General features: G+C 50.8%; 1 protein-coding gene across 1 annotated transcript; it reads right to left on the minus strand.

Annotated features, from left to right (window-relative positions):
* Positions 1-870: 870 nt before the first annotated feature.
* Positions 871-14,626, minus strand: aldh1l2 (aldehyde dehydrogenase 1 family, member L2; the record flags this gene model as incomplete). Its single annotated transcript, XM_079735637.1, has 21 exons — positions 871-983; positions 1,659-1,858; positions 2,523-2,628; positions 2,793-2,958; positions 3,278-3,376; positions 3,726-3,825; positions 4,328-4,421; positions 4,578-4,665; positions 5,001-5,106; positions 5,449-5,519; positions 6,247-6,397; positions 6,939-7,066; positions 7,489-7,608; positions 8,328-8,475; positions 9,418-9,509; positions 10,032-10,157; positions 10,742-10,876; positions 11,408-11,497; positions 12,459-12,560; positions 12,900-13,065; positions 14,415-14,626. Coding segments are annotated over 21 exons (2,556 nt in total), but the record flags the coding sequence as incomplete, so codon positions are not given.

The raw sequence follows: 14,626 nt of genomic DNA on the forward strand, positions 1-14,626 counted from the left end.
AAGACCGATTCAATAGAAAAACTATTTCATATGGTAGTGCTCAATGTTATTTTTTTCTAGTCAATCTACTGTAAAGAGTCTCAAAAGATACCATAATTGTATATACCATTGCTAACTGAAGGCGCTTCCAAAATATATAAAATAGATATTTTATGAATGTTTTTGCTAAACTATTTACAATAAACCATCCATTTGACACAGAGTTGTGAATGTCTTGCGTTAACGTTTAAGACTCATTAGGGCAGAGATGTTGTGATGTCTGAGATCTGTGGAAGAAACTCGTGAAGACACACTGATATGAAAAGCTTTGATCTCCTTCCAGGGTCTCATCTTAAAGTTGGCAATAGTTTCACAATAAGGATTTGGCCTAACGGTGATTATATTATTCTTAAACGTCTTGGATTTCTACAATGGATTAACAATTTGCACTTTGAGGTTGGTCAGTACGTTCACACTTTAAACGGATCCGTCATGATTTTGTTATTTCTCTCTCTCGCCATCTTGTGTGTGTTGCTGTCACGGAGATGGAGCGTCAGGTCTCGCTGGTTAAAACTAATAGTCAGGATGTGGGTTGGAAGAACTGAAAACGAGAAGATAAATACTAAACAGAGTTTGAAGGAAGGCCGGATCATCTCTGCCCCAGAGCGGAGCTCCTTGCCTCGGTTCTGGTAGATATAGAAGCTGTTTCGTGGTGTTGGGGTGGGGATGCACGTTTCCGCTGGGAATGCTGGGAAACGTTAGGCACGTGGTCCAGGCTGGAGAAGAGGGGTCCTAACTATCCTCCCCAGACGCCCCAGTCCCTTATTGGGGTAACGCTGTTGGGTGGTGGGTTACACCACCTGTTTAGGGGTGGGTTACACCACCCGACCAGGCAGAAGAGTCCAGTTCCAAACTTGAGTTGAGTCCAATGAGAGGAGGGGTTCTCCCTCAGTATTCCACAGTGACCGCCTTGGTCCTCAGGTATTCTGACAGAGCGTCCTCCCCTAGTGAACAGAACAGAACCGAGGATCACTTTGAGGTAAGATGACTAATTCAGAACTTTGATAATCCGCTCGTATCAGGACATTGACACAAACGTATGCCCGATCACAGTTGGCAATTTTTTACCACATACGTGTCTTAACACTAAACCCTACAAGAAGTCAACAAGTCTTGAAGTCAACGAGAAGATGAGTTGATCTCTCTGCCGAGCATTAATATACAGACTTGAAAAAAGCTGTCAAGCTTTTTGGGATATTTCAATGAAGATTGGGATATTTCAATCTTCATTGAAATATCCCATATTGAGGACTTTATGAATCTAGAGGGAAATGATAACCATCCGTCACAATTGATCTGCTCAAGATAGAACAATTATACCAAGGAGAAGACTATAAATAAATAGATTATAAATAATCGAGTAAGGCAGTAAAATGCAAAATTGTTAAAGGTGACATATTATACCACCAGGTGTGAGTGTGATTAGCCATTCAGCCAAGTCGTTTTGAAAATCTTCCGCTTGTCATCCAGCTTGTAATGGCTAATCAAACTCACACCTGGTGGTATAATATGTCACCTTTAAGGATATACAGAAATGCAGACGGTGAAGGTCAAACACACATGACCTCAAAGTGCCGTTCCTCCCGCCGCCTCCCCCATCCCCCCGTCCCAGGACGTACCGAGGTCTTTGCCGAAGCCCGACTGCTTGAAGCCCCCGAAGGGCGAGGCCACGTCCGTCTTGTTGTAGGTGTTGATGAACACGGTGCCCGCGTCCAGCTTCTCGCTCACGTACATGGCCTTGCTGATGTCCTGGGTGAACACCCCCGACGCCAGGCCGAACTCGGTGTCGTTGGCCCGCGCCAGCACGCCGTCGACGTCTCTGCAGCGGAGAGCGAGCGGAACGAGGGGTTAGTTGGACTGTTCCTCACAGCGGAGCGGAGAGAGAGCGGGAACGACTGGTTAGTTGGACTGTTCCTCACAGCGGAGCGGAGAGAGAGCGGGAATGACTGGTTAGTTGGACTGTTCCTCACAGCGGAGCGGAGAGAGAGCGGGAACGACTGGTTAGTTGGACTGTTCCTCACAGCGGAGCGGAGAGAGAGCGGGAATGACTGGTTAGTTGGACTGTTCCTCACAGCGGAGCGGAGAGAGAGCGGAACGAGGGGTTAGTTGGACTGTTCCTCACAGCGGAGCGGAGAGAGAGCGGGAACAGGGGGCTTAGTTACAACTGTTCCTCACAGACACAGAGGAAAAGTCATAACTGTTCCTCACAGACAGAGAGGGGAAGATACAGCCCGGGGGGGATGAGGGGTAAGTGCAGCACAGTGACGACACCGTTTCTCACAGACACAGAACATATTTGTGGATGGATGCATTACCCATGTCTAGATCTGGCTATATGCATAACCATATGAATACATATACACATACATTCAACAGACAGAGACACAGACACACACATATATACATATATATCAAAAAAGCGACTTGAGAATGAACAGAGAAAGCGAAGCAGAATGTTGAACTGTCAACCGGAGGCGACTCACCCTTGCTTGAACTTGGACACCACCATCACGGGGCCGAAAGACTCCTCTTTGGCGATGAACATGTGGTCTTCAACGCCGGTGAACACCGTGGGCTCCATGAAGAACCCTGGAGGTGTGAGTCAATCAATCAATCAATGTACAAATAAACAATACAACAAAATAACCTAAACGTATAAATATTGGAACCCTCTTTCAACACTATTGCTCTGTTTTGAGTGGCGTGCACGATGGGAAGCTCCTCAGTGCGGTGCGGTGAACTGTGTGCAGTACCTGGCCTGTCCACCTGGCGGCCCCCGCATACCAGGATGGCCCCCTCCTTCACTCCCACCTCGCAGTACTCCACCAGCTTGTCCAGGTGGGCCTTGTGGTTCTGGGGCCCGTGGTCTGTGGACCGGTCCAGGGGGTCTCCGATCTTCATCTTCTTGATCTCCTCCACCTGCGCGGTCGGGCGGAGAGGAGCGTCGCTCAGCGACCTAGTTTTTCCTTTTGTTATCGATCGTTTCGGCCCTCTAGTGGCCATTTGTGATACGATCCCTCGAAACAAATAGTTCAATAGAACCGGTGCTTCTAGTGTTGTTCTACTCATTAATCAAATAATTCAAACGCCGATTCAGAAGACCCCAAAATAGGATTTTCTAGGGTCTAGCATGTAAGAATATATTAAAGAAGTAGAAAATATGTTTCGGAGTGTGAGTGAGAGAGGTGTTTGTGGGAGAGGTGCAGAAGGGAGAGAGAGGAGAAGTGTTGGGATGTACCACTCTTGTGATGTACTCGTCGTGGATGGACTCCTCCACAAACAGCCGTCCGGCCGCGATGCAGTTCTCGCCCTTGTTAAAGTACACAGAGCTCATGCCCTGCGGAGCGGGAACACAACACACACACAGGGTCACGTGACCGTTCACATCCTGGAGGGTGAGATCACTGATCAGGGCGACTTCACTCAGGTGTTCCCAAACAACACCGGCCTCTGTGCTCCACGTCCAATACAGTAGATCGCTAGTCAAGCCGACTGGCTGGTTCCCATGACGATGGGAAGGATGATCAGATCGGGGTCGTGGACCGATTCGGTGTTTGCAGCAGAATCGGTACAAGGAAGTTCAACAAACTGATAATGGTAACGGATGTTTTAAGGTCGCCAGGGGAGACGTTGCTATGGTTACTATGGTTACAGACGGTGTGACGCTGCTCGTCTCCGTGTCTCACCATGCGGACGGCCTTGTCCATGTCACAGTCGCTGAAGATGATGAGCGGAGACTTCCCTCCCAGCTCCAGAGACACCTTCTTCAGGTTGCTCAGCGCACAACTGCCCAGGAGGAGAGGAGAACACAGAGAGAACCGTGAGGAACACAGAACCGTGAGGAACCAGAAGAACACAGAACCGTGAGGAGAACAGAGAGAAACATGAGGAACCAGAAGAACACAGAACCATGAGGAACCAGAAGAACACAGAACCATGAGGAATCAGGAGAACACAGAGAGAACCGTGAGGGACCAGGAGAACACAGAGAGAACCGTGAGGGACCAGGAGAACACAGAACCATGAGGAACCAGGAGAACACAGAACCATGAGGAGAACACACAGAACCACGAGGAGAACAGAGAGAACCTTGAGGAACCGTGAGGGACCAGGAGAACACAGAACCATGAGGAGAACAGAGAGAACTGTGAGGAACCGTTTAGAACCGGACAGAGATCAGACGGAACCATGAGGGGCGGGGCCCTTGAAACACAGAGCCGTGAGAGATCGTAAAACACCGGCATCAGCCAATCATCATACATTTTGAAAGCATCCAATGGCGACGCACCTCTGCATGATGTGCTTCCCGATGGGCGTGGAGCCGGTGAATCCCAGCTTGCGGATGTCCGGGTGGTCCGAGAGCCGCTGGCCCACCAGGCCGCCTGGATCCAGGGGGGGTCGGTGGGGGGTCCAGGAAGGAGGAGGAGGAGGAGGAGGAGGAGGAGGAGGAGCAGGTTAGGGTGGGGGGACGGAGGTCAGCGTGAGGCCCAGAGCAGACTCACTCAGAGCGGTACGGACTGAAGAGGGACCAGACTTACCCGATCCCGGGACGATGTTGATGACTCCTTTAGGGATGCCCGCCTTCACCGTCAGCTCAGCGAACTTCAGCGCAGTGAGGGGAGTGACCTAGATACACACGCACACACACACACTCTTAGTCTGAGACAGACAATCCCTGCATTGCTAGATATCTGTGTGTGTGTGTGTGTGTGCGTGTGTTTGCTCTACCTGGGCAGGTTTCAGCACCTGTGTGTGTGTGTGCGTGTGCGTGTGTGTGTGTGTGCGTGTCAGTTTGTTTCAGTGTTTTTGTGTGCAGGTGTGTGTGTGAGTGTCTGTACATGTGTGCATGTGTGTGTGTGTGTCTGTACATATGTGCGTGTGTGTGTGTGTACATGTGTGTGTGTCTGTACGTGTGTGTGTGTGTGTGTGTCTGTACATGTGTGCGTGTGTTTGTACTCCACCTGGGCCGGTTTCAGCACCAGGGTGTTTCCTGCCGCCAGGCAGGCTGCACTCTTCCAGGCCAGCATCATCAGGGGGTAGTTCCAGGGGATAACGATGGCACACACACTGCAGATAACGGATCATTAAGATAAGATCAAATATAACTTTGTATACCGGTAATATTACCCAAGTGATCTCAAAGTCCTAACCAATAGTACGGTTTGAAAAATAATAAATATTGGAAAGCCTGTTTTTTAACCAAACACTTTCAGTTCTGACAAGAAAACACATACATACATATACATATATAATCATAAAATAAATGTAGTGGGATGAAGACATGGGGCAATTAACTAAAAACAAACTTAGTTAACACACACATAAGTCAAGTCCAGTATTGTAATGCAGGGAGCTGTGTAATGAGCCCCGGCTGACATGTAGAGAGAGTGACGCTAGATCCGGCCTCACCCCAGGGGTTCCCTCCTGGTGAAGGTCAGGTTGCGGTTGGGCCGGGCCTGGTTGATGGGGATGGTCTTACCCTGCAGGGGGTAGGGCCACATCTCAACCAGCAGCTCCTCACACCTCCACCCCACCTCACTCCCGTCTCATTCACTACTCACACCGTACTCTTACCTCACTCGCATCTAAATCATACCTCACTCCCGTCTCATTCACAACTCACACCGTACTCTTACCTCACTCTTACATCACTCTTACCTCACTCTCATCTCAGTCATACCTCACTCCCGTCTCATTCACAACTCACACCGTACTCTTACCTCACTCTTACATCACTCTTACCTCACTCTCATCTCAATCATACCTCAGTCCCGTCTCATTCATAACTCACACCATACTCCTACCTCACTCTTACCTCACTCTCATCTCAGTCATACCTCACTCTCAGCTCACTCCTTCATCACTCCCAACTCACTCCTTCCTCACGCCTAACGGGCTCTTTATGGTCCCACGTTCCCGCAACGCACTGACCACGCAGACGCCTCGACGCAGTCGTGAACCTTTATGGTTCTGCGTCGGGTTTTAGGAAGCGGACCAATCACAGCCCTTGCTGCTGCGTCGCCTCGACGGAAGGTTGTGATTTTTTTCAGGAGGCACACGTCCGGCCCTTGCGGTCGACGCAAGGAGGGTCCGCAAGGACGTAAAGGGGTCCGTAAGCCCCTTGCGCTGCGTGAACGTGGATCCATAAAGAGCCCTTAAGTCCATCCTACATCACTCCTACCTCATTCCTCAGTCACAGCTATGTACCTGGATCTTGTCGCACCAGCCGGCGAAGTAGCGGAAGGTCTGGATGGACATGCCCACGTGGGTCTTCAGGGCCAGGGTGTACACGGCCCCGGAGTCAATGGACTCTATGGTGGCCAGCTCCTCCTGGTGCTCCTCCATCAGGTCAGCCAGCCTGGGGGGAGGGTGAGAGAGGGACAGAGAGAGAGATGAGATTGATTTGTCTTTATTACTAAGGTCTTTATCATTTGTGTTTTGTCTGTCATTTTTTATTTTATCATCAGCTATGTTTGCGATGTTCTTTTTTGTTTTCATATTATAACGTTGTCGTTAGCCTTTCTCACGCTTTCCACTGAAGCAGTCACATTTAAATCCATATTTCTGTGTAACTCCAGAGAGAGTCGTGTTACAGTGCTTCTCCACCAGAGGGCGCCCCCTCTCTGTAACGCCAGAGAGAGTCGTGTTACAGTGCTTCTCCACCAGAGGGCGCCCCCTCTCTATAACTCCAGAGAGAGTCGTGTTACAATGCTTCTCCACCAGAGGGCGCCCCCTCTCTATAACTCCAGAGAGAGTCGTGTTACAATGCTTCTCCACCGGAGGGCGCCCCCTCTCTATAACTCCAGAGAGAGTCGTGTTACAGTGCTTCTCCACCAGAAGGCGCCCCCCGGCCCACAGTCCCCCGCCCCAGGCCCCAGGTCCCCGACGGCGGTGCTGACCTGTACAGCATGCTGCCTCTGTCCCGGGGGTTCATCCGGCCCCACGGCCCGTTCTCAAAGGCCTCCTTGGCGGCGGCCACGGCGCGGTCCACGTCGCCCACAGAGGAGGCGGCCACCTTGCAGATCAGCTGCAGTGCACACACGGCACGAGGGTCACACCCACCCTCTCCTCACAGCTACGTTAACATCAGCAGAAGCTTTCATCCAAAGCAACTTACAATAAGTGCATTTGCCAGAAGGAAGAGCTGTCGGTGCATTAAGGATGTTCATAGAACCAAGTTCCAAGCACTTACAATCGCTGAAGCTTATCCCCGTCAGCAACAGAGATAGCTAGGATAAGACGCTACACAATGCTAAGTACTATTATTAAATGGCAGGACGCCCAACATACAATAGGTGTGTGGGAGGGGTGTGAGGGTTTGGGGCAGTAAAGGGGGAGGCTGTGCAAGGTCCAGGTGAACGTTGAACGTCTACGTGTGCGTGTGTGCGTGTGTGCGTGTGCGTGTGTAGGGGTTCGTGTGTTGCTTCAGAACAGGGGGGCTCCCCTCACCGATCCGTCCGCAGGGTTGATGGTGTCGGAGGTCTTCCCGTTCTCGGCGTCCTCAAACTGGCCGTTGATGAAGCACTGGTGGGGCATCTTCACCGTCATGTTGTTGACGTCCTGCGTGGCCTGGAGGAGCCGCGAGGACACGGTGAGCGCACGCCTCAACGCAGCGCCTTGCTAACCCGCGGCCGCCTGAAGCGCTTTACAGCACTGCCTCACAGTCACCCATTCATACACAGTCACCCATTCATACACACATTCATACACACAGTCACACATTCATACACACAGTCACCCATTCATACACACAGTCACCCATTCATACACACAGTCACCCACTCATACACAGTCACCCATTCATACACACATTCATACACACAGTCACACATTCATACACACAGTCACCCATTCATACACACAGTCACCCATTCATACACACAGTCACCCATTCATACAAACAGTCACCCATTCATACACACAGTCACACACCCACGGCAGCGTCAGCCATGATGAAGTATAAGTAAGTATATGTTAGTATAAGTTGTATAAGTCAGTATAGGTTAGTATAAGTTTACGTCAGTATAGGTTAGTATAAGTTGTATAAGTCAGTATAAGTTTACGTCAGTATAGGTTAGTATAAGTTGTATAAGTCAGTATAGGTTATAATAAGTTGTATAGGTCAGTATAGGTCAGTACAGGTTGTGATAGGTCGGTTAAGGCTCCGCCCCCTCACATAGTCCACCACCAGCTCCTCCTCCTGGTCTAGGTGAGTGAAGGTTAGTTGTGATAGGTCAGTATAGGTCAGTACAGGTTGTGATAGGTCGGTTAAGGCTCCGCCCCCTCACATAGTCCACCACCAGCTCCTCTTCCTGGTCCTCCCCTCTGAGCCTCCTGACGAACACCTGGATGAAGTCCTGGAAGGTGGAGGCCATGTAGACATCCTCCGTCTGGAGCTCCACCCCCCCACAGCGCTGCTTCACCTCCTCCACCAGCCTGGACACACACACACACACACACACACACACACACACACACACACACACACACACACACACACACACACACACACACACAGAGACAAACACACACACACACGTTTAGACAGACACCCACATAGGCACACAGACACACACACACACAGACACACACACACACACGTTTAGACAGACACCCACATAGACACACACGCACACAGACACGCATAGACAGACAGACAGACAGAAACACACACACACACACACACACATATGTGCACACACGCACGACACGGGCACACACCCAAGACACGGACACACACACACACACACACACAGACACAGACAAAGACACACACACACACACACACACACAGACACACACCAAGTGTTGGTACAGGACCTTTGGGTCCAGAGTTAAGGGCTAGCGGTTCTTTAGCATGCTGCCACGTCCTGCGGCCGTTTCTGTTTATCCCACACAGGACCCCCCCCCCCCCTCGCCCCTCGCCCCTCGCCCCTCGCCCCTCCCCCCTCCCACGCAGGAGTCAGGCCCTTCTATCAGCGGTAGGCACGGAGCGCATCGCCATGGTAACGCAAACAGTCTCAGAGTTAAAGCAACAGGACTGGTTAGAGGGTTAGCGCTACTCAGCGTTACGGCCTCGCTCTCTCGGCTGTTTTATAAAATGAGGAAGTCCTGCTTCCTAGTTCATACTTTATACAGCACCAAACTTTATACAACACGATACTTCACAACCTCTTTCCGTAAACAATTTACATAGAGGTTGGACCGGTGATGTCTGGTGTTGTCTGGAATGTGTGACTCCATTGTGCCCATTCTTCCAGGGACCAGAGTTGATGTTGCAGGCCTTTCATGAAGCAGGAAACTCTCCTGACGCCTCCAGCTTCCCCCCCCGCCCCCCCCCCCCCCGCCCCATGGAGGCAGACCCCAGCACCCCCTCACCTGACAACGTCCATGGAGGCTGCGCCCGACTTGAAGAAGTCTGTTGTGTCCACCACGGCCGGGACATTGCTCAGGATGCCCTTCCAGATGGCCTGCAGACAGTAGCAGTCGAACCGTCAGACAGAAGCAGTCGAACCGTCAGACAGAAGCAGTCGAACCATCAGGACAGAAGCAGTCGAACCGTCAGACGGCAGCAGTCGAACCGTCAGACGGCAGCAGTCGAACCGTCGCGGGCTTTAGGGATGAAAGCCCGTCGCGGGCTTTCAGGGTTAAGGATTTGGGTTTAGGAACGAAGAAAGCCGGTGGCGTTTGGATTCAGTTTGGATTCAAGTCAACAAAGCTGTGATCTGTCAGCGTCAACCGGGGTCAAAGTTTAAATAGTTGAGCGCACTGTCAAGGTGGAGAATGCAACGCCCAGGTTAGCATCAACGCTAGGCTGGGCTTCAACTAAGGAATAGTCCATGCACACGCTGGCGCTGAATGCATGTCTGTGTGTGTGTGTTTGTGCGTGTGTGCATGTGAACGCACGCGCGCCTGTGTGTAACTTCGAGTGTGCGTGCATGTGCGGTTGCATGCTTGCATGCGTATCTGCGCTGTAGCGCGGCAGGACTTGCCCGTATCTCGTCAGCCTGGGCCTGCTCCTCGGGGCTCAACTCCACGCTGGAGCTCTCCCCCGACGAGAAGAACTTGGAGGCAGGGATCATCTTGCCGTCCTCGAACTGCAGGCTCTTCACCAGCAGCTGAGCGGCGGGGGACGGAGAACAGGTAAGTGTGAGGGGGATCAGGAGTGAGGGCTCATACGCAACGGGAGAGTGATCATAGAGGAGCAGAGAGTGCCAAGAGAGGAGCAGAGAGTGATTACTGAAAGAGAGTGCTCATGGAAGAGCAAAGAGTGGTAATAGGCCACCAGAGATTGCTAGCAGACTAGCAGAGAGTGCTAATAGACTAGCAGATTGGTAATAGCGGAGCAGAGGGTGCTAATAGAGGGGCAGAGAGTGTTAATGGGCTAGCAGAGTGCTACTAGACAGACAGAGAGTGATCATACACAACCAGAGAGTGCAAATAGCCTAGCAGACTGCTAATAGAGGAGCAGAGAGTGACAATGAACCAGAGAGCGCTGACTGACCGAGAGTGCTTATATACGAGCAGAGAGTGCTAATAGATGACCAGAGAGTGCTCATAGATGACCAGAGAGTGCTCATAGATGACCAGAGAGTGACAATAGACTAGCAGAGTGCTAATAGACTAGCAGAGTGCTAAAAGAGGAGCAGGGAGTCCTAATAGACAGAGAGTGCTCATAGAGGTCTAAACCCCAGCAACGTACCGCCTTCCCGTCGGAGCCGTGCAGCACCAGGCCGGTCTTGGTGACCAGGCCGGGCGTGGCCAGACCCTCGACCTCCAGGGGCTGGCCGTCGGCGGGGGTCCCGCTCAGCAAAGACGACCCGTACAGGGTCACGTTCTGTGGGGGGGGGGTAAACACATCCGATAATTAATTAATTAATAGAGTTGTATCTATCTATCTATCTATCTATCTATCTATCTATCTATCTATCTATCTATCTATCTATCTATCTATCTATCTACAAGAGTAAATGAGCATCCAAATGACTGCCTCACTATGTATACTATACCACATTTAATATATCATCTTATAATGTACAACATATAGTACACAGCACTACACACATATATACTATATCTTAGCAGAGATTCTTTACTATACTACAATTTTGCTAATACAATTTTGCTTTACAATACCACAATGCTACCATATATTGTGTACCATACAATACAAAACTACTATACTACTTATGCTATAATATATATACTACACATACTGTACCATGCAAACCATGCCTTGATTATTTGTGTATTGTATTATACATGGTGTGGTATACAGTGTGTAGTATACTTTACTGTATACATAGCATGTATCTCGGGGTTTGCATGTGTGTACTTGTTTATATATAAAGTGTTCCAGGACGCCTACCTGACCATCGATGACGGTCCAGGCTCCAGGGACTTTGTCGTGGCCTCGGATCCAGTTATGGATGGCCCCCGCTGGCTGGGACCAGTTCACCTAGAGGACCAGATAGGAGAGGGAGGGAGGGAGGGAGAGAAGGAGGGGGGAGAGACGGAGGGAGAGGGGGAGGGAGGGAGGGAGGGAGGGAGGGAGGGGGAGGGAGGAGAGAGGGAGGGGAGGGAGAGGGACAGACATATAGACACACACACACACACACACACACACACAGACAGACAGACAGACAGACAGACAGACAGACAGACAGACAGACAGACAGACAGACAGACAGACAGACAGACAGACAGACAGACAGACAGACAGACAGACAGACAGACAGACAGACAGACAGACAGACAGACAGACAGACAGACAGACAGACAGACAGACAGACAGACAGACAGACAGACAGACAGACAGACAGACAGACAGAAAAAACGAGAGTGATAGGGACAGAGGAAGGTAAGGGAACGGAACAGGTGAGAATGTTGGACAGAGAGAGGGAAAGAGAGAGAGAGGGGAAACATTTGATTACTCAGCTGGATTTCGTCAGCGTTTCTGGAAATAGCATAGAGTTAAACAGCAGGCAGAGTGTGCAACCCTCTCCCTCTTCTAAGAATAGCCTCCTTGGAAGCTAGGTTCTGTTCGACGGAGAAGTAGCTCAGCTCCACCAATCAGAAGCCAGCAGCTGATAACCGTGAGAAAGGCCTTGCTCTTTCCCTGTGTTCACCATGTTTAGACTACCTCTCAAAACTGGTTTCACCCTGTTTAGTCTAACTCACCAGAACTGATTTCACCGTTTACACCAACTCAGCAAAAACTGGTTTCACCCTGTTTAGTCCAACTCACCAGAACTGGTTTCATCGTTTACACAAACTCACCAAAGCTGAGTTCACCATGTTAAATGCAAATATAACATCTGGCGACACCTGGACAACGCAAGCAAAAGTTATTCACAGCTAGCCACAGCTAGCCACCCCTTTCCAGACGCACCTGCGTGCCTGTGTGTGTGTCTCCTCACCTTGGCGTTGGACTTCTTCTGGATGCCTTCGTAGCTCGCCCCCTCCTCAGACTGGATGACCCGCGGCGCCTTCCCGTCCGCGATGAGCTGCACCGATTCCACCTGTAGCCCCGCCCCCAGAACACACGCATCAGCCGGGACGCTCGCAGGAACACACCTGAGGCTAACACACGTAAGCTAACACACGTGAGGCTAACACACGTGAGGCTAACACACGTAAGCTAACACACGTGAGGCTAACACACGTGAGGCTAACACACGTAAGCTAACACACGTAAGCTAACAGTACAGTTCTAGGTACGGCACTGTCTGTGAAGATCAAAGTCACAACGCAGGTCTTCGCCAGAACCCCCCCCCCCCCCCCCCTCCCCAAGTCAGTCAGTCCAGGGGAGGTGCACCGGTCAGTCCAAGGGGGGGGGGTCAGTCCGGGGGGGGGGTTACCATGGCCTTGATGCCCTCGGGGAACAGGAAGCGGTTGTAGAGGGAGTCGACGGTGTCGTTGGGCTCCACGCTGCAGGACCTCTGCAGCAGCAGAGGCCCTGTGTCCAGCCCATCGTCCGCCCAGAAGATACTGAAGCCCGCCTGGGCGTCACCCTGGATCAGGGTCCTGGACGCACACACACACACACACACACACACACACACACACACACACACACACACACACACACACACACACACACACACACAGACAAAGTTATACATCAGTTAAACATTACCGATTCTGTCAAGTGGCTTAATTGCATCAAGTTGGTGGCAAACGATGTGTGGCATTGACTCTCACTCACTTATGCAATATATTCACACACACACACACACACACACACTCACACACACACACACACACACACACACACACACACACACACACACAGACATGGTCAGTCGTATCAGCTACACCCACACACACACACACACACACACACACACACACACACACACACACACACACACACACACACACACACATAAACATGACAAACAGATTTTGTCTATGAAGTACCCGTAGAAATGACCAACACAGGAAAGGAAACATACTCGGACAACCACAAAGGAATGTGTTTACACAGAAATAAGCGCGTAATAGAGCGCGAAACCCTTTCCTAGTCCGAGCTGGAAAGAACCAGTTGCTGCTTCTGGCAGGACTCACACAGCTGATACACAACGCTGATAAGAACGGCACACAAAACCGCATGCCGGGGTCACTTTCATCTCTCAGCTGCGGAGATTTGACGCGTCAGAGCCAACCAGTTGTTGGTTTGTAAACGGATTGCGAAAGAATTCAAAGAATCAATTACTACAATCAACGTAGGCAAATGCATTACAAGCACAAACACGCCGTAATAACATGACATGACACCGGTAAAAAAAAACAACTTGTAAATGAAGTTCGTCACAGAGTTGAGAGTCTATTTTCATATTCAAATGCCATCGGCATCGAAACAAACATGAACCAAAGCAAAACAGACAGATAGCTAGACAGACGGACAGAACGACAGGTGGTCGTTCCGCGTAGCCTCACTCTAATCAGTCCCTAGTCTCGGCATAACTCCGTCTAACTACTCTTCACCAATTAACTGTTATTATCTCAAACACACTGCTATATGATGCTATATTATGACCCACACACATTGTGTGGGTCATAATATAGCAGTGCTTACTGCTAGCTCACTGCTATATGATGCTATATTATGACCCACACACATTGTGTGGGTCATAATATAGCAGTGCTAACTGCTAGCCCACCGCTATATGATGCTCTATTACGAACCACACAGTGTGGATCACAATATAGCATCATGTAACATATAGTGCTCACTTCTAGCTCACTGCTAGCTCACTGCTAGCTCACTGCTAGCTCACTGCGTGTGGATCGTAGCATAGCCTCATATAGCGGTGGGCTTGAGTCAACACCTCAGTAGCGACATGAACCGGTGGGACCCCCGGCCCGCTCACCAGTTGATGGCGGACGCCCCGCGATGCAGCGGCAGGATGGAGGGGTGGTAGATGATGGAGCCGTGGCGGGGGTGGTCGATGACGTTCATGGGGATGAACTGCGAGCAGAAGGGCATGACGTTGAGCTCGGCGCCCACCGACTTGTACGCCTCCACCACCTCCGCGATGGGATGCCCCTTCACGCGCCACCGCGGGAACTTGAAGACCGGGGT

This window comes from Pollachius pollachius, assembly GCF_949987615.1.
Source record: "Pollachius pollachius genome assembly, chromosome: 4".
Taxonomy (NCBI): domain Eukaryota; kingdom Metazoa; phylum Chordata; class Actinopteri; order Gadiformes; family Gadidae; genus Pollachius; species Pollachius pollachius.